General features: G+C 34.1%; 2 protein-coding genes across 4 annotated transcripts; both read right to left on the minus strand.

Annotated features, from left to right (window-relative positions):
- Window positions 1-2623: 2623 nt before the first annotated feature.
- Window positions 2624-7432, minus strand: LOC123526487 (uncharacterized). 2 transcript variants are annotated; one of them, XM_045305658.2, is made up of 4 exons: window positions 6996-7427; window positions 4293-4329; window positions 3571-3678; window positions 2624-3208 (listed from the first exon to the last, which is right to left on the minus strand). In XM_045305658.2, exons 1-4 carry the CDS (start codon window positions 7350-7352, stop codon window positions 2802-2804), a joined length of 909 nt encoding a protein of 302 aa, XP_045161593.2. In that variant the 5' UTR covers window positions 7353-7427; the 3' UTR covers window positions 2624-2801. The 2 variants fall into 2 exon arrangements, with proteins under 2 accessions (XP_045161593.2, XP_045161594.2); XM_045305659.2 differs by lacking the exon at window positions 3571-3678 and having other exon boundaries at window positions 6996-7432.
- Window positions 7433-9100: 1668 nt separating this feature from the next.
- LOC123526486 (uncharacterized) lies at window positions 9101-17556 on the minus strand. Of its 2 annotated transcripts, XM_045305656.2 has the most exons (4): window positions 17060-17553; window positions 13012-13048; window positions 11918-12025; window positions 9101-11417 (listed from the first exon to the last, which is right to left on the minus strand). In XM_045305656.2, the coding sequence occupies exons 1-4, from the start codon at window positions 17432-17434 to the stop codon at window positions 11011-11013; spliced, it is 927 nt and encodes a 308-aa protein (XP_045161591.2). In that variant the 5' UTR covers window positions 17435-17553; the 3' UTR covers window positions 9101-11010. The 2 variants fall into 2 exon arrangements, with proteins under 2 accessions (XP_045161591.2, XP_045161592.2); XM_045305657.2 differs by lacking the exon at window positions 11918-12025 and having other exon boundaries at window positions 17060-17556.
- Between the last annotated feature and the right edge of the window lie 160 nt (window positions 17557-17716).

A 17716-nucleotide genomic window follows, 5' to 3' on the forward strand; every position in this document is an offset into this window, starting at 1 on the left:
TTTCAGTAGAAAATTGTGGTTTCTTGAATTGAATTGATGTTACCATGGAAACGAAGCCCGTGACCTATGTATCTAAATGTAAAATTCAAAAGCGTTGACACTGGTCTATTTCAGAAACGCAGCTACCATGGAAACACGAGCCCCGCGACATATACATTTTAAGCTTATATTAGAAAGATAACGTGCATACCAGTAAAATTATCAATTATGCAGACTTCTACGGATATCAATGAAACTAAAATACACTGAAAAGTGTTAAATATCCGTATTTTCCTTCTTCTTTCAATATGAAATACCTTTGGAGGGTCATGTTCTTCAAACCTGGATAAAAATTGAACTTGAAGGGACAGAGACAAACGAAATTGAGATTGTAGCAGTTAAAACTTCATATTACACGAAATACAAAAAGATGCTGCGGTTCAACTAATTTGAATTTACCCTTGTAACAAGGTATCCTACCTCCTTAAATATCCGTGTCCAGGGCCCGGAAATAAACAACACTATCAAAAGCACATCCTGAAGGTTTTTAAGTGATTTTTTTTTATCTCTCATTATTACAAACATAAAATTACCAATAATTGTTCATATCATTTCACAATTTGATGGACTCGATCACAATTTCAAGAATAATAACTTTGCATTCGAGTTATATTGAGTACGGACACGCAGTTGGAGTACGGATAAGTACGAACGTAGTGTCAAGTTTCCAAACTGTTTATATAAATTTTTCGAGAAATTAGATAAAAACATACCGACTGATACTTACCAAAATCATAAATATAATACCTAAAAACGAACAATAGCACAAGTTACACGCGATACTTATTTATTCATAGTTATTTACAATAACTGAACAGACGCTTTGTAAAGGGAGTGAACTCTAAGAGAAGCTAGTGCATACATTGATGGGGGCAGTACATTTGGGGTTGGAAACAGATACAGCTAAACATACTATGGATTACATTGTATCTATAATGCTACACGATGAGGTTGTTAAGGAAGAAACAAGACACAGATGCCAAATATCAGTGTGCGTAAAAATACATACATATATCCCTGGCAAAGCATTTCAAAAATAAAAATCATGTATTAACAGCACGTGAATTGCCTTGTTTGCACACGATTTTTCTCCCGTTTATACATGGGCGGATCCAGTAAAAAAAAAGTAGTTTTTATGCAAGAATATTTCCATTTACCATCAACATGAACTAGTGTAAACTTCGGGTCTAATTTACGAATTATATTTATTGCAAATTGGGAACACGTTACTGTTGAATGGTGTAAATCATCCTTCAAAATCTTTACTCAAAACAAGAGTTAAATAAACAATAATTTCGTCTTTGATATGATAATTATAACTACTCATACTATATTCATAATCATGCATTTTGTTTCTAGCAGTATATTCGTGGACATAAATTTATATTTTATCTCAACTTATAGTTCATTATTTTTCATTATTCTAATCTTTGGCCTTAATTTAAATTGATACCAAATGTGTTAGAACTTGTTGAGCTAAAATTTCACCTTTCTAATATTTCCTTTCTAATCTATAGAAAGAAAAGATTAGAAAGGTGAAATTTTAGATCAACAAGTTCTAACACTTTTGATATCAATTTGAATTAAGATTGTTATGTAATGGCTTTATCATTGGAGACAAAGATTAGAATAATGCATGATTCAATACTTTGTTCTATGAAATTGATATGTTATACAATAGTATTTGTGTTGTATACTTCAGTATTTGTTTAGAATGTCGTTATAATGATTTCATACTTTATTATATTTATTTATATTCTAGAAATATTTATTCCATTAATTTGAATAATATTCCATTCTCTAATGTCATATTATAATTATTGCATAACGAAATATTTGCCGCTGATGGTATACAGAATTATTTTGATTTCATTTATGAACAAAATGTAGAATCTTCAGAAAAACGTTTATTCCATAATTTAAATCATGGGATAGAATGCTAAGTTAGGTTGCCTAGGCTATATTCACGGCAACAGTTACTATATCATATTCACGCAGCACGCGGACACATGATTTTAAGGACTATATTGGCTAAAGCAACACTACCTTTCAAGTCATCCTGCCTTTTCACTGAGTCTAATCAGCTTATAAAATAGTGAATGGAGGCCTCTGGTCAAGCATTTTCTAGGCAATGTTCAGTCTTAAAGTCACTGTAATAATGACCTTTACCCTACCAACTCTAAAAATAATATGACTTTTTTTTAACTGACCACTGGCAATTACCGTTTAAAGTTTAATTACTGTACGCCAAAGGGTTCATTAATCATAATTCTATAATATAGCGAAACCTTTTAAAATCGTTTTAATCCCTCGATCAATGACTTTGGCTTTTGCCCTACATATGCCCAAAATGATGGAATCCATCTATGTAACGCAAGCCATTACCCTATGAAGTTTGAACAATAAAGGCCCAAGCATGTTCCAGTTCTTCATTTAGAGTTATTTTTTTAATGTAGCAGTAATATTCATAATTGATTAGTTTGTTTTGTTTAGTTTACACCGATACGGCATTGACAGTTGAACTCATGAATTTTAAAAGTATAAAAAGGATTATCCACAATACATTTTAATACATGACACGTGAAAGATTGTATTCTCATTTTATTGTGATTGTATAAAACCATGATAAACACATTTAATGTATCACAAACAATGCATAATTAAAATATGAAACTTGAGTCATGTTATTTTATGCCTCATTTAGAAACAAATATCGCCAGGCAATGGTGATTGACTATTCTATTGTATACCAGTGAAGCAATTTAGAGTGGGAAAAAGCCGAAAGTATTTCCTTTAGAGCTTGAAATAACATAATTGGCATTGTTCACCTTGACATAAATTATGTCATTTCTATTCAGTTTTATATGACTTGCAATTCTGAAACTTGAGACAACATCACCACCGCTAACATCAAATTGCATTATCTCTCCCAGTAAAGTTTGTTCATATCCATAAATCTTTCTGCAAATTCTCAGCGAAAACGTGCGCAGTCTGTTCACATTTTTTGTTTCATTTGCCGCACTTCGACTTATATTGAAGTGCACAGACGCATACACGAAATACGTCCGGCCCTCTGGAACAATTATTTCGCCATTTGAGTGTTCTACATCTGTATCAGCGTTTGCTTCGGATTCGTTTTCCCAGTGTAGTACAGAATCTATCCCATCACCTGTAAAATTACAGCACATGTTGTTATAATTTACCATATGTTTATGTATGGTGTCCATTTAAGAAATGATCTGCTTTGTAAAGGGAATGTTTTGCATCAACGGCTTTCATAATGAGTTTCTTTATATCTTGTTTTGTCGAGCATTTCATGTTGTGATTACGCTGATGTTCTATGTTTTGGCGTGAAAGGTGCTACAAGTTTCATTACATTTCTTCCACTCAGACAAACCGAGTCTGCTATTACTAGTATTTAGCTTGGATTCGTTCTATGCTTCCAATGGATCTTCTCGTAGATTTTATTTTGCAAAATATCTTAAGATTATAACCGGTAATAGTGATTGATTTTTAATCTTTCTACATCACCTGAAAAGAACTTCTGCCTCGATATCTGAGTTAGTGCGACAGTCAGGTAGCCAGACTGGGGAGCGAGACTTTCATTTCCGCAGGACAAATATGGCTGTGATTCTTGACCTTGATTTTAAAGAACAATTAACACAGTTATAGCACGAAAAGATGATATAATGATATTTCAACAGTAAAATGATTGTAATGATATGTTTTTTTTTTCCTTTTTTACGGGAAATCGTTGTCTTACAGTTTTACAATCTACAGAAAAGTTATATCAAAGGTCACCGTGTTTTCTTGTGACAACTTACCTTACCTGCATCGAAGGGCATAGTTTTTAGGTGCTCTATCACTAGAAAATATGAACAACATATACAGTCAGACTTGTACTAAATGAACACCACCGTATAAAGGTCACAGTTATAATACCTGCTTTGAAAGGTTATTTTCAAGGCTTCCCGTTTGACAGCTAATATTGTAATTTTACCAGTGTTTTCAATGGAAGTTAATTTTACCATTTTCAAAGAACGGCCTTCATAGGGGACGTTGGCTGTGGATAAGAGGTACTCAAGACAATTGAAATATGTAGGATAAGAATAGAAAGAGAAAATATCAAATTTTCCGTGAAAGTTGGAAACATTCAAAACTAAGGATCGCATTGATAAACAGAGTCCAGTGTCTACTGTAGCAGAGTAAATGACTGGAATATTTGAGACTATATTGTTGTAATTCTAATTTACCTTTTGCAAGCCGAAGTCTTGTTTCTCTTTCGACAACCTAGAGAATATACAGTGCACAGCTACTTGGTAAACTCTACAGGAATCCATAATAAGCAAATATGTACGGCTTTCTTTTCAAAAATATCATATCAGAATGTAGGGATAACACAGTTTCTTTCGTGTTATAACATCTGCAGAATCACGAGGGATTGGTTGGTGCCCGAGCCCGGTAGGGCGAGGGTACCAACGTTTCCCGAGGGATGTAACAACACGAAATGAAAATGCTTTAATGCTATTCTAGCATAAAACGCGTAAAAACAAATAAACGAATAAATTATGCATCAACGTCATTAATGAGCTGCACCATGGGAAAACCAATTTGCGACAAGCATGGATCCAGGCCAGCCTGCGCATCCATGCCGTTCGCTAACAGTTCCTCTAATTGCAAAAGGATTTGAAAGAGTATGGATCTTGACCAGACTGCGTTGATCCATGCTGGTCGTAAATGCACTATGTTGGTTTTGTCATGACACGGCTCAAACAGGGAATGAATGCGTGACGTAATTTCCTTGTGAATTATCTGTTTGGGGCTGTTATGCGTTTACGCTTTGCCAAGGAATGCCCATATATAAAAATGTGTTTTAACAACACGTGAATAAGAGAATCACTCTGTTAATACACGTTTTCTCTCCTACTAAAGCACCCATGAAAAGTGACATGAATATGTAAAAACAGACTTATGTAAATACCTAAGATTTTAAATTCAATTTGGTCTGTTGATAACAGACACAGAAAACACTTCCGTTCGCCGGTAGTATTTGAAGTAGGATTTATATGAAAAGACCCTTAACCCATTACTTCCCATGATTAATCTTTAAAATATTTCAAAACAGCCTTAGGTAGTGTTCATACGGAAATACATTAGTGCCATGTGAGTTTTCTTTACTAACTCGAAATTTCGAGGTACTATTTCGAAATTTCGAGTTACTAACTTAATGTCGAAAATTTCGAGTAACTTTAACACGAAGTTTCAAGTTAATAACACGAAATTTCGACTTCGTATTTTGCCCTTTAATCTACAAAATCTGTCCAAGGCTAAAAATGTAATGGGCGACTTTTGACTCTTTGGATGGAATCATCTATCGACATATCCATATATTGTACCCAACATATAGCGACTTGAACATATGCTACCATACAACAATGTCTTACCTGCCCCATAGCCTCTAGAGCTTCTCCAGATTTCAAACTGTATCCAGGTTATATGTATATGTTATAGAATAGAATAGAATAGAGTTTATTAAAGTGACATTGTGTTTGCATAATCAAAATACATTGATATCATAATACATATTCTAACACACGGCCCAATGGGCCTATAAGTCATCTGTTGTGAACAACTATTATCATCACGTGATTTAATGTGCTGGTGATATCCGATAAATCTAAATCGTTGCGGCTGATTGATTGTTATATGTATAGTATGTTCAGGTGGTAGGGAGCTCGAACTATGGCGAAAACCTTCAAAATATCGTAAAACAGTGAAATTTTCTAAGTTTAAATCCGCAGAATCGAGATCTGTCCCGTTACCCGATCTTGGTCAGACTCGCTGCTACACGTTCATGTAGGGAGTGTCTATACCCTTTGAGCCAAATTGGCTCAAACTAGGTCGGAAACCTTCCAGATTTAAACACGGTTTGAATAGTACTATTTTTAATGAACAAACGCTGCTCGGTCATTGAACCATTGATAGTAATGTTTAAAAAATTGTGTTTTGCAAATTGTAAACAACTTTTCGGGCCGTTTTTATAAATTTTGTATTATTTATGGTATTTCCGCAATATCAAATAGAGACAAATTGCAAAGTTAATGGCCACTGTCTAAAACGTTTGCAGAGAATTCATTATTCATTAATTCTAATAAAAGAAACACTAAACTATTGGTAAACAATAACAAAACAAAAAATAAAACTGTAAATATAACTTTTTTTCTATGGTGCCCCAAGTAACCGGATTTAATGAGACCGAGTTCTAACTCCAACATTGAAACATTATGGTCGAGTAAAATGGGACCCACAAAGTTTTAAATTTTGATCACTTCATTCAAAAATAACCTTGGGGCAGAAGTAAAACCTACCTACATTTCTCTCACAATATGTAATCCAAAGAGTAAAGGCAAAATAGAGAACTTTTTACCCCATGTAACTCAGTATTTTTAAAGATGTCTAACACTGCCCCCTTCTTTTTTCAGAGGTCTGTTACGGGCCTAATACCTTAATCATATGACCCTGCGGGATACACCAGGTTTTTAATCTTGCCCAGGGCCTATAAATCAACGTAAATCATTGTAGTGGATAGCTCGAAATTTCGAGATACATATCTCAAAATTTCGACTTAGTAAATCGCAATTTTGAATTAGTAACTCGAAATTTCGAGTTAGTAAATAACATACACCTGACACTAATGCTCTTCCATATGTTTAGTCGCAACGTTAGACACTTTGAAGCGAGAACATCAGTATTATTCACAGATTCTTAAATTGTAAATCCATAAGTTTATGATATGAAATGTATCGAAATGATGTTAAACATTTTTGTCGGCATATAATTATATATTTTCGTAACTTCTGTATTATATTTAATATTGTTCTGCCGTCCAGCAAAGCTAGAGCGTCTAAGTTGTATAACATAGCAACAGAAATATCGTCATTCTTGTCACATTTTACCTTGTTGACAAGTTCTGTCAGATTTTTACTCGCGCAAACATATTTTCCATTGTCATTTAGAGAAACACTTAGACTGTCTTTGCTAGCTCCAAATATTAGAACGTCGTCGTCAGGGCTGAGGGAAAGGTGCTCACAAAGTACTGAAAACTCTTCCAACCTCTTCTGTGAGAGTAGTGGTAGGTTATATCGAACATCCTTGTAGATACTGAATCCAACAAATGATACAAGAAACACGAGAATAACGTTCAGTGTTAACGATATGAGTGTAAATAAGTGATTTATCTTCCGTTTTCTCCAAAGTTCATCTCCTTTGTCATTATTTTGCTTTAACTTTTGTTTTAAAAAACAGGTTTTCATTTTATCTTAATTCGTTAAATTCAGTGTATTTGCTTTCGCATATGCTTGATCATATCAGTTGTTCATGGAAATACATGAATTCTTTTCTTGGAAACACGTAGTAAAGCGGACTTTCGATAGGAGTGATAAAATTCCGCACCGAAACAGAAAATGAGTGTACTTTAATGGGGTTTGACATTTTAAGGATAATCCGGGTTAAAATGGGCTTTGTCAAGAGATAATAATCGAATCTCCATGACGTTTATCTCTTTTAAGATGTAAAGGTGTAATATCAGTAATTCAGTCTAACAACTTTATTTTTACCAATTTTAGCGCCTTTGGACAGTATACTAATTTCACTCGTGGTAAATAAAAACAATAGTTATGCTTATATTCGCATGAAACGAAAGTAGGGGGCGGCAACATGAAGGTACAGGTTACTTGCATTTCACTGCATGGCACAGAACCGCCCCTTTTCTTTTTGTTTTTAAGCAAATATATAGTGGGCAATAAATCTTTGACAGAGTGAAAATCTATATAAGTTTACCAATATGAACCTGTAACGACCGAAATTTATATGAAACAAAGAACAGACTTTTATTGGAATATACTGTAGCCTTAATTCTTCGGTCTAAATTTTTCATTTTTTATGATATTCTTATGATTTTTTATTATATTAAAGTTCCAAAAGGCGTTTTATATTAATACGTTAAAAATAGATAAAGCAGCTGTCCGCTTAGATGCTACGCTTGGTCATTTTGTACTTTCAATGCACTTGCAGTCATAAACGAAGGTAAACATAAACAATGGATTCGATCATATCTTCTGCATTGTTAACTGATAGTCAAATCCTTGTCAAATATATGATACAACAAGAATAGAAAATATGATTTAATAAGAAACAGAATTTTTTTCACGATATAACTATAAAATGTGACAGTCACATTATAAACAAACGCATTATGGGGCTTTAAGCTTATAAAAAAATTATATTAAGTGTATTCTATAAATAGAATTCCTTGTAAAGTAATTTCCTTGTAAAGTAATGACATGTTTATGATAGTTAATTTAAGTGTATGCACACTAATGATCAATTTAAATGGTCCGAGTATTACGATCGATATATGAAAATTAATATAAAATGCAAATATTGAAGAAACATTTTATTTATTTAACCGATATATGTGTTCATCCATTTTAAGTATAGATAATAAACACTATCTGCTCGTTAAATGATTAGTGTGAAATACATATGCTGCAAATACTACGAACATGGACGAGATAGCTTTTACAAGTTATATTAAAACTGATATTTCCTCTCCTTACAAGGAAGTAAATTGTGTCTCTACTATTGATTTGTTGTAATAGGATCATACGACAGCTGCATTAAATAAATCATTTTGCTTACTTTAACAAAATCAAAATAATTCAGAAGTATTTAGTTTGTATATCTTGAAGTCATTATTATATATGGCGTAAAGTTTCGTTGATTTTCGATGTTGCGTCCGCAATACTGTAAAATCCCAATAAACAGAAGCTGAAGAGTTGTCATTCTCGTCTTTCTCCCGAGAAGTGTCTCTTCACGTTGTTCATCCGTAAAACAGAGAACATCATCCGTGGAAAAACGTAGCGGAAATGCCTAATCGCTTAGGACAGCTAATGGATAACACAGGTATATTAATTAAATACCCCGGGCAATACCATAAATATTTAAGGGGTGCAACAGAAATACATGTACAACGAAAGCGACGAGACTGAGAAAAAACAAATACGAGATGTGAATATTTTTTATTAAACTATTGCGTGGTATTTATACAACTTACAGAATATTTTATTGATAGTCGTAATCAAAACTAGTATGTGCTGTTTATATTAATTCTCAAGTGGAGTGCAGTAGATAACAGGATTGGATCCGTAATGGTTTCGTAAGTTTCCATACAATTACGTATTATGTAACCTCGGCATTGCTTGGCCAATAGGAGTTCTTGGCTCTTCAAATCGACTAACAATGTAGAGAATGCATATGTAAAATAAGAAATTAGCCGCTTTTCATTTAAGTCCACTATCTGAAATGTATTTCTGGCAGGGATAATATAATCAGACACTGAATTTGGTATAGTACTTGCTGAAGGTGGATTTATTTCATCATTTCAAAACGACTATCGCCTGAACACGTCAGAACAAAATGTGACAAACTTCCAGTGTATATGGCAAAATAACCGCTGAAAATAAGCTAAGATAAATAACGAGAGCAATTTTTTTACGGTTAGATAGATAAATTTATTTCTGTGTACAACGTACCTATGCATGGCAATATAAATAACAAAATACAGATAACAATGAACAAGTATGCATGTTAAATAAAATGTCATATACATTATAACACAAAGGATGACACAAAAAAGAGATAGAAATCATCTCTTATTTCCAGTGTGGTCCTTGTGTAGTATAATATGGTATGACACGGGAAAACATATCACAGAAAAAAAAACGAAAGACTTAGGTTATCACAATTCATAGATATAAAATTATATAAAAAGATTTATATTATCACAATAGATGGATTAAAAAATAAGTATTATATATTATCATCTAATATATAATTCTGTATAACTGAAATTGTTAAATTATCTGGTAAAATAAGGTAACAAGTATGCTGCCTGGGAGTACTACATCGAAGCTAAATCATGAATGTAGTATTAACCTGGCAGGCATGAATATACAGTGTCTTATTATGTTAAAATGCTATGTTAAGATGTGATTTTAACTTATCCAAATAATATCATATTATGTTAACTTGGCATGTCATCATGTTAAAGTGTGTTGTTAACTTATCTAAACAGTGTCTTATTATGTTAAAAAACCTATGTTATCATGTCAAAGTACCGTTTTGATTTTGTCAACCGAGAGCGCTATTATATAAAAATGCTATGTTATCATGTCAGAGTGTGATGTTAACTTGTCAAAGTAGATAGAAGGCGTGCTATCATGTCAAACTTGTCAAACTAATGTCTTATTATGTTAAAAAGCTATGTTATCATGTCAAAGTGCCATGTGATCTTGTCTATCAAGTGTTCTATTATGTGACAATTGAACTTCTGAATTTAAGTAAAAAAACGGATTATCCACCGTATCATTCTTAATACACGACAATAATGTATTCTCGTTGTTTCATAATTTCATATACCCATGATAATAACATTTAATATATCATTAACAATGAAAAATTAATTATTATGTAACTAGGGCGATGTTTAGATTATGCATCATTTAGAAACAAATGGTGATTGGTTATTGATATTGTTATTGTATACAAATGAGGCAATCAATGTGTCTGCAACAGTTTGGCTCTAAGGCAACAAACGTTTTCTGTTGAAAGAATCAAAGTTTACTGTCTCATTCTTTAAATGTTTTCTACATATACAGCAAATCTTGTCTCCCGTGGCACACCATTTTGGGGGTTAAACAAAATCTGCAACTATTCAGATAAGAATTCTGGTGGCAGATAAGAGATAAAAGTAATTCATGTGATACACATTACAACTATATACTTTAAGTGTAATCTGTCATTTCATTGCCTATATTTTCTGTTATACTTTGGCCCCTAAATTTCCTACCAGATTTGCAAGGGAAGATCATTGGCAGTAAAATGGGAAAGATCTATAGTGGTTGAAACAATCTAGAGTGGGAAAAAGCCGAACGTATTTCCTTTAGAGCTTGAAATAACATAATTGGCATTGTACACCTTGACATATATTATGTCATTTCTGTTCAATTTTAAATGACTTGCAATCCTAAAACTTGAGACAACATCACCACCGCTAACATCAAACTGCATTGTCTCTCCCAACAGAGTTTGCTCATGTCCATAAATCTTTCTGCAAATTCTCAGTGAAAACGTGCGCAGTCTGTTCATATGTTTTGTTTCATTTGCCACACTTCGGCTTATATTGAAGTGCACAGATGCATACGCGAAATACGTCCGACCCTCTGGAACAATTATTTCGCCATTTGAGTGTTCTACAACTGTATTAGCGTTTGCTTCAGATTCATTTTCCCAGAAGAGTATAGTGTCTATCCCATCTCCTGTAAAATAAGAGCACGTGTTGACCTAATATACCATATGTTTATATGTGTTGTCACTTTAAGTATCAACGACGTTTATAATTAATTTCTTCATATCTTGTTTTTTCATGCATTTTTATGCTGTGAATATACGATGCTCTATGTTTGGGTGCGAAAGGTGCTACAAGTTACATTACCTTTCACCTATAGCCTCAAACCGAGTCTGATATTTTTGCTTGCTTGCGTTCTTTACGTCCAAAGGATTATCTTACAAGATATTTCGGTACACAACAAGGCATCGCTGTTTTTTTATATATATATATGACTGAAATCTACAGTTTCATTGTCTTATAATGAAATAAGCGTAAACTTCAATATCAGCAAGTTTTAAATTCCAGTCTTAGTTCTACATCGTAGTATACATAAACTTAATTTTGTATACGCATACATGTGCAGCTTTGATTATACATCGGAAGATAGTAATCGGTAATAGTAATCGGTTTTAAAACTTTCTACATCACCTGAAAAGAACTTCTGCCTGGATAACTGAGTTAGTGCGACAGTCAGGTAACCAGATTGAGGAGCTAAACTTTCATTTCCACAAGACAGATACGGCTGTGGTACTAGACCTTGATTTTAAAGAACAATTAACACAGTTATAGCATGAAAAACTTATATATAATGATATTTCAATAGTTAATCATAATTAATTATACATTACATTAACATCAATCCATTTTGCAAGATGGTAAAGATATGTCTTTTCCTTTTTTACAGGAACTTCTTGTCTTACAGTTTAACAATCAACAGAAAAGTAATATCAAAGGTCACCATGTTTTCTTTGATAACGTATCATATCTGCATTGAAGGGGTTAAATCACTAGTAAATATGGAAAACATATACAGTCAAACTTGTACTGAAGAACACCGCCTGCTTTTAAAGGTTCTGTTCTTTTCTCGTTTCACAGCTAATATTGTAAACTTACCAGTGTTGAGAGACCACTTTTCAATGAAAGTTACTTTTACCATTTTGCAAGGACTGTCTTGATAGGCGACGTTGGCTGTAGATAAGCTGTGCATTATTTCATATGTCTAATGTTAGGGTACCCAAGACAATTGAAATATGCAGGATAAGAACTTTAAAATGGTATGATTACTAAAAATCATTGAAATGCATTGTTATGAACATAAATTAAAGATGTGATTTTCAGTCCTGATTTTATCATAGTTCTTACAAGGGACAGTTATTGCTCTAAAGCGACTATAGTAACAAGGTAAAAAGGGGACGGAAAAAATTGATATAAGATTTCTCTGTTCGTAGGAAATATATACATCAATTTGTTTCTATATGGCTCAGGTCAATGATATTGGTCAGAAGATAAACAGAAAGTACAACTTAGAATAAATATGAAAGTGTAATTAAGCTTAAGCTGAAAATGAATCGGCTCAAAGCAAAGTAAATAGAAAGAGAAAATATTCAATTTTCAGTGAAAAGTGAAAACACTCAAAACTAAGGATCACATAGATATGCAGAGTCCAGTGTCTACAGTAGCAGAGTAAATGACTGAAATAAACAAGCTATGTTTGATACTATATGGTTGCAATTCTAATTTACCTTTTGCAAGCCAAAGTCTTGTTTCTCTTTCGGCAACCTAGAGAATATACAGTGCACAGCTACTTAGTAAAACTCTATCCGGAATCCATAATAAGCAAATATGTACAGCTTTCTTTTCAAAAACTCATATTAGAATGTAGGGATAACACATGTTTTTCGTGCTATAACATCTGCAGAATCCCGAGGGATTGCCTGGGTTGGTGCCCGAGCCCGGTACGGCGAGGGTACCAACGTTTCCCGATGGATTCTGAAGATGTTACAACACGAAATGAACGCCATTCTATCACAAAACGCGTAAATACAAATAAACGAACAAATTATGCATTAACGTCATTAAATTTCCATGAAACGCGCGGGAATGAATGCGTGACGTAATTTCCTTTTGAATTATCCGTTTGGGGCTGTAATGCGTTTACGCTTTGCAAAGGAACGCGCATATATAAAAAAGTGTTTTAACAGCACGTGAATACGAGAATCTCTCTGTTAAAACACGTTTTCTCTCCAGTTAAAACACCCCTGAAAAGTGACACGAACAACAGTTTTATGCTAGAATATGGAAAAAGATTTTTTTTTTATCTTGAAACGTCTGTATTGTACAAAATAAACATTAATACCTAAGATTTTAAACTCATTTTCTTGGTCTATTGATAACGGAAACGGAATACACTACCGTTCGTTCGTCGGTAGTATTTGAAGTAGGATTCATATGAAAAGACCCTTAAAAATATTTCAAAACAGCCTTAGGGCGTGTTCATAGTAGGTCGTAACGCGTTAGACACGTTGAAGCAAGTCACTGCTGTAAATGCGTAATTTTAAGCCATGAAATGAATCGAATTTTAATAATTCAGTGTCTAAGTTGTATTGATATTCCACTGAATGCTAGTACTCTAAATTATAATTTACTTGCGGACTCCAGTGTAAGTTTATAGCCGGCCAGACAGCTATTTTTTATTCTAAAAGATATATATAAATTATATATACTGCGACAATATGAACAAAACGGACAAAATTATCATCCAAGGTGATATTCCGAGTTTCTTTTCCTGGTCTTCCAACTATGGTGGCTGATTTCTGCCATTTCGTGTTGGCGTTTTGGCGGGGCGAAAACTCGACAAAAACCTAATTTGTCGAGTTTTCGTGTTTTCGAGTTGTCGTGTCGGCGGGGCAAAAACACGAAAACACGATACAATTTACGCGTAAACTTGATGCTTAAAGAGAATTCCTATAGTTTTTTTCCTTTCATAGAATTTTTTTAAATTCACATATATGATAGGAAAATTTGTGCTAAAAACAATGAACAAATAAAAATAATAGGTCACCAGGCTTGTTTTTGTGAAAAAATGTTTTGAACACACCCACTGTTGCTGAAACTGCCAGCGATTTTTCAACATTTTCATAATTTTCTGCTTTTTTATAAATACCAACCAAAATATACATCCAGGCAGCACAATACGGTTTTTTTCTTTTTACAGATTTTATTATATTTTATTATAGATTTTTATTATATACGTGTTTGATATCATAGTCATATTTGTAATACTCTGTCCTTACAATAATGGGTACAAATGAAAAAAAATATTGTTTCATATTTACTTTTGTGAACTTTTTTCAATGAAAAATACCCATAGTGAAGAATATTTTTTTTTAAATTTTGAAAAAACTCTTCCATAGGATTTTTCTTCTTGTGTATAGATAATTGTATTGTGAGCATAAAAATGGCTAAAAATGTATGGGTCACCAGGCTAAATTTTATGTTAAGACCGCTAGAATACAACACCTGTTCGGACGGAAATGGCGCGAACCTGGCCAAATTGATTACATGTATGTCTGCTAAAAGTTAAAAAAAAGTTTTAAAAATTCTTAATTCTTTCTATAATTGAATACTAAATAATCTGAAAGGTGATATTGTCTTATCAGTACTAAGTCAATTATCTTACATTATATGAACAACACTGTCTTGATACTAAAATGCGATGTGAAAAACACAACCACAAAAATAGCAAGATACCTGTCAGGCATGATACTTGTCAATACAACATAAACCAGTATCAACATTTGATTACTGATAGAACTTATCAAAAATGTTATTTCATTCAAAATTTCTCATATTTAAGATTGTCTGTAACATGTTTCAACAAATGTTGACTTCAGTTCAGTGTTCCATAGAAAGTGTTGGCTGCGCAGAAAGATGCGCATAAAAAACTATAGGAATTCCCTTTAAAGGGCGCCGACATGACAAATATATCTGTCGCGTTTTTGTGTTGGCGGGTATAAATATGTCGTGTTGGCGCCCTTTATTTGTCGTGTTTTCGTGTTTTTGCCCCGCCGACACGAAAACTCGACAAATTAGGTATTTATTGGTTTTCGTGATGTCGTGTTTTCGCCCCGCCGACACGACAACATGAAAACACGACAAATTAGGTATTTGTCGACTTTTCGTGTTTTCGCCCCGCCGACACGAAAACTAGACAAATTAGGTATTTGTCGAGTTTTCGTTTTGTCGTGTTTTTACCCCGCCGACACGACAAATTAGGTATTTGTCGAGATTTCGTGTTTTCGCCCCGCCGACACGACAACACGAAAACTCGACAAATTAGGTATTTGTCGAGTTTTTGTGTTGTCGTGTTTTCGCCACGCCGACACGACAAATTAGGTGTTTGTCGAGTTTTCATGTTGTCGTGTGTTCGCCCCGCCGACCCGACAACACGAAAACGCGACAAATTAGGTATTTGTCGAGTTTTCGTTTTGTCGTGTTTTCGCCCCGCCGACACGACAACACGAAAACATGACAAATACTTTTCAGACATCTCTTATAAAACGTACAGTTATTCTGAAACCAGTGGCAAAGGGTTTGAGAAGCATTTTTCTTTCTATTCGAACGAACCATCAATTCAGAATTTATTTATGTTCACTAAAGCTGCATTAGGAGATCTGAGCTAGATTATAAAACAATACAATAACATGTCAGATGTCATGTCAGTTATCGTTTTAAGAATACAAAGTACGTGTATGTATAACAGACCCCGGTTCCAGAAAGATTTCATGGGGTTGCGGTGAGCGGCAACGGCGAGCCGAGTGTGATTAGGTATGGAAGAGGGTAACCCCTCATGTTAGATAGGTCAGGGCGTGTCCGCTTGGAAATGTTTGAAATGTATGAATAAAATGGTGGCCCCTGCTGCATTTTTTGAGTCCAAATTTTGAGGTACAGGGGTTAACCCCCTCCTGACAGCTGAATCACAGGGTCTCTCCCTTGTCATTTTTGAAAAATATAGGTATGAAATGGTGGTCCCTGCTGCATTTTTGTCCAAAATTTGAGGTACGTGAGGGAGTCATGCCCTCCTATATAGGGGATCAGATGGTATTCCCACGGACATTTTTGAAATATAGAATGCAATGGTGGCCTCTGGTGCATTTTTGGGTCTAAATTGTGAGAAAATATTATTTGATATTCGACCTTCGTCTTTCGATATCTTTTTATATAACAAAATGGTATTCAGTCGAAGTATACATAGAACATAAATCAATTTTTATTCTTAAATTCATATTTTCTAGCATGCAGTTATTTTGTGTTCAGTTCAATAACTGTTGTGAGCATGTCTAACGGAAGATGCTAAAACGAAAACACGAAAACTCCACAAATAAGATAGTTGTCGTGTTTTCGTGCCGGCGGGGCGAAAACACGAAAACTCGACAAATAATGTATTTGTCGTGTTTTCGTGCCGGCGAGGCGAAAACTCGACAAATAAGGTATTTGTCGTGTTTTCGTGTTGGCGGGGCGAAAACACGAAAACTCGGGCGAAAACACGAAAACACGACAAGTAAAGGGCGCCAGTACGACATATACATACCCCTCAACACGAAAACTCGACAAATAAATATGTCGTGTCGGCGCCCCTCTAAACGTCGTGTTTTCGTGTAAAATTTGTCCTGTTTTCGTTTTGTCGTGTTTTCGCCCCGCCAACACGAAAACACGAAATGGCAGAAATCAGCCACCATATCCAACGGCTGTAATAGCTACAAAAGTGTTGTCATCCTGGTCACATTTTACCTTGTTGACAAGACCTGTAAGATTTTTACTCTCGCAAACATATTTCCCATCGCCATTTAAAGAAACACTTAGACGATCATTGCTAGCTCCAAATATTAGTAAGTCGTCGTCAGGGCTGAGGGAAAGTTCCTCACAAAGTACTGAAAACTCTTTCAACCTCTTCTGTGAGAGTAGCGGCAGATTATATCGAACATCCTTGTGGAAGCAAAATCCAACAAATGATACAAGAAACACGAGAAGAACGGTCAATGTTATCGATATGAATGTATATAAGTGAATTATGTCCAGTTCCCTCGAAATTTTATCTTTTGTATCAACATTCTGCTTTATATCATAATTCTGCTTGAACTTTTGTTTTAAAAAATAGGTTTTCATTTTCTGTTGCTATTCATTTAACATGAAATATTTGTTTCACACACAACATGAAAATGTGAAACGAGGAGACATGCCCCTTAGATCTATACTTATTAGTGACTTCACATCATATCAGGTGTTCTTCGAAACGACGCATTAATTCTTTTCTTGGAAACACATAATACATGACCCATAAATTATCATAAATACATGACCGTAGTTTTAAAATAGTATCGGTGATAAAACAGGTTTGTTTAAATGGGATTTACTTTATTGTAGGGTGATATCCCGTTTTAGATTGAA

The sequence above is a fragment of the Mercenaria mercenaria genome, chromosome 14 (genome assembly GCF_021730395.1).
Source record: "Mercenaria mercenaria strain notata chromosome 14, MADL_Memer_1, whole genome shotgun sequence".
In the NCBI taxonomy this organism is placed as follows: domain Eukaryota; kingdom Metazoa; phylum Mollusca; class Bivalvia; order Venerida; family Veneridae; genus Mercenaria; species Mercenaria mercenaria.

Excerpts from the sequence above, each read along its gene's own strand:
- LOC123526487 (XM_045305658.2), bottom strand. The coding sequence starts at position 7,352 with ATGAAAACCTGTTTTTTAAAACAAAAGTTAAAGCAAAATAATGACAAA. Across the intron at positions 4,330-6,995 it reads TGACAGAACTTGTCAACAAG|GTTGTCGAAAGAGAAACAAG; the intron begins GTAAAATGTGAC and ends TATATTCTCTAG. Across the intron at positions 3,209-3,570 it reads GAGGCAGAAGTTCTTTTCAG|GTGATGGGATAGATTCTGTA; the intron begins GTGATGTAGAAA and ends GTAATTTTACAG.
- LOC123526486 (XM_045305656.2), bottom strand. The coding sequence starts at position 17,434 with ATGAAAACCTATTTTTTAAAACAAAAGTTCAAGCAGAATTATGATATA. Across the intron at positions 12,026-13,011 it reads AAGACTTTGGCTTGCAAAAG|GTCTAGTACCACAGCCGTAT; the intron begins GTAAATTAGAAT and ends TTTAAAATCAAG. Across the intron at positions 11,418-11,917 it reads CAGGCAGAAGTTCTTTTCAG|GAGATGGGATAGACACTATA; the intron begins GTGATGTAGAAA and ends CTTATTTTACAG.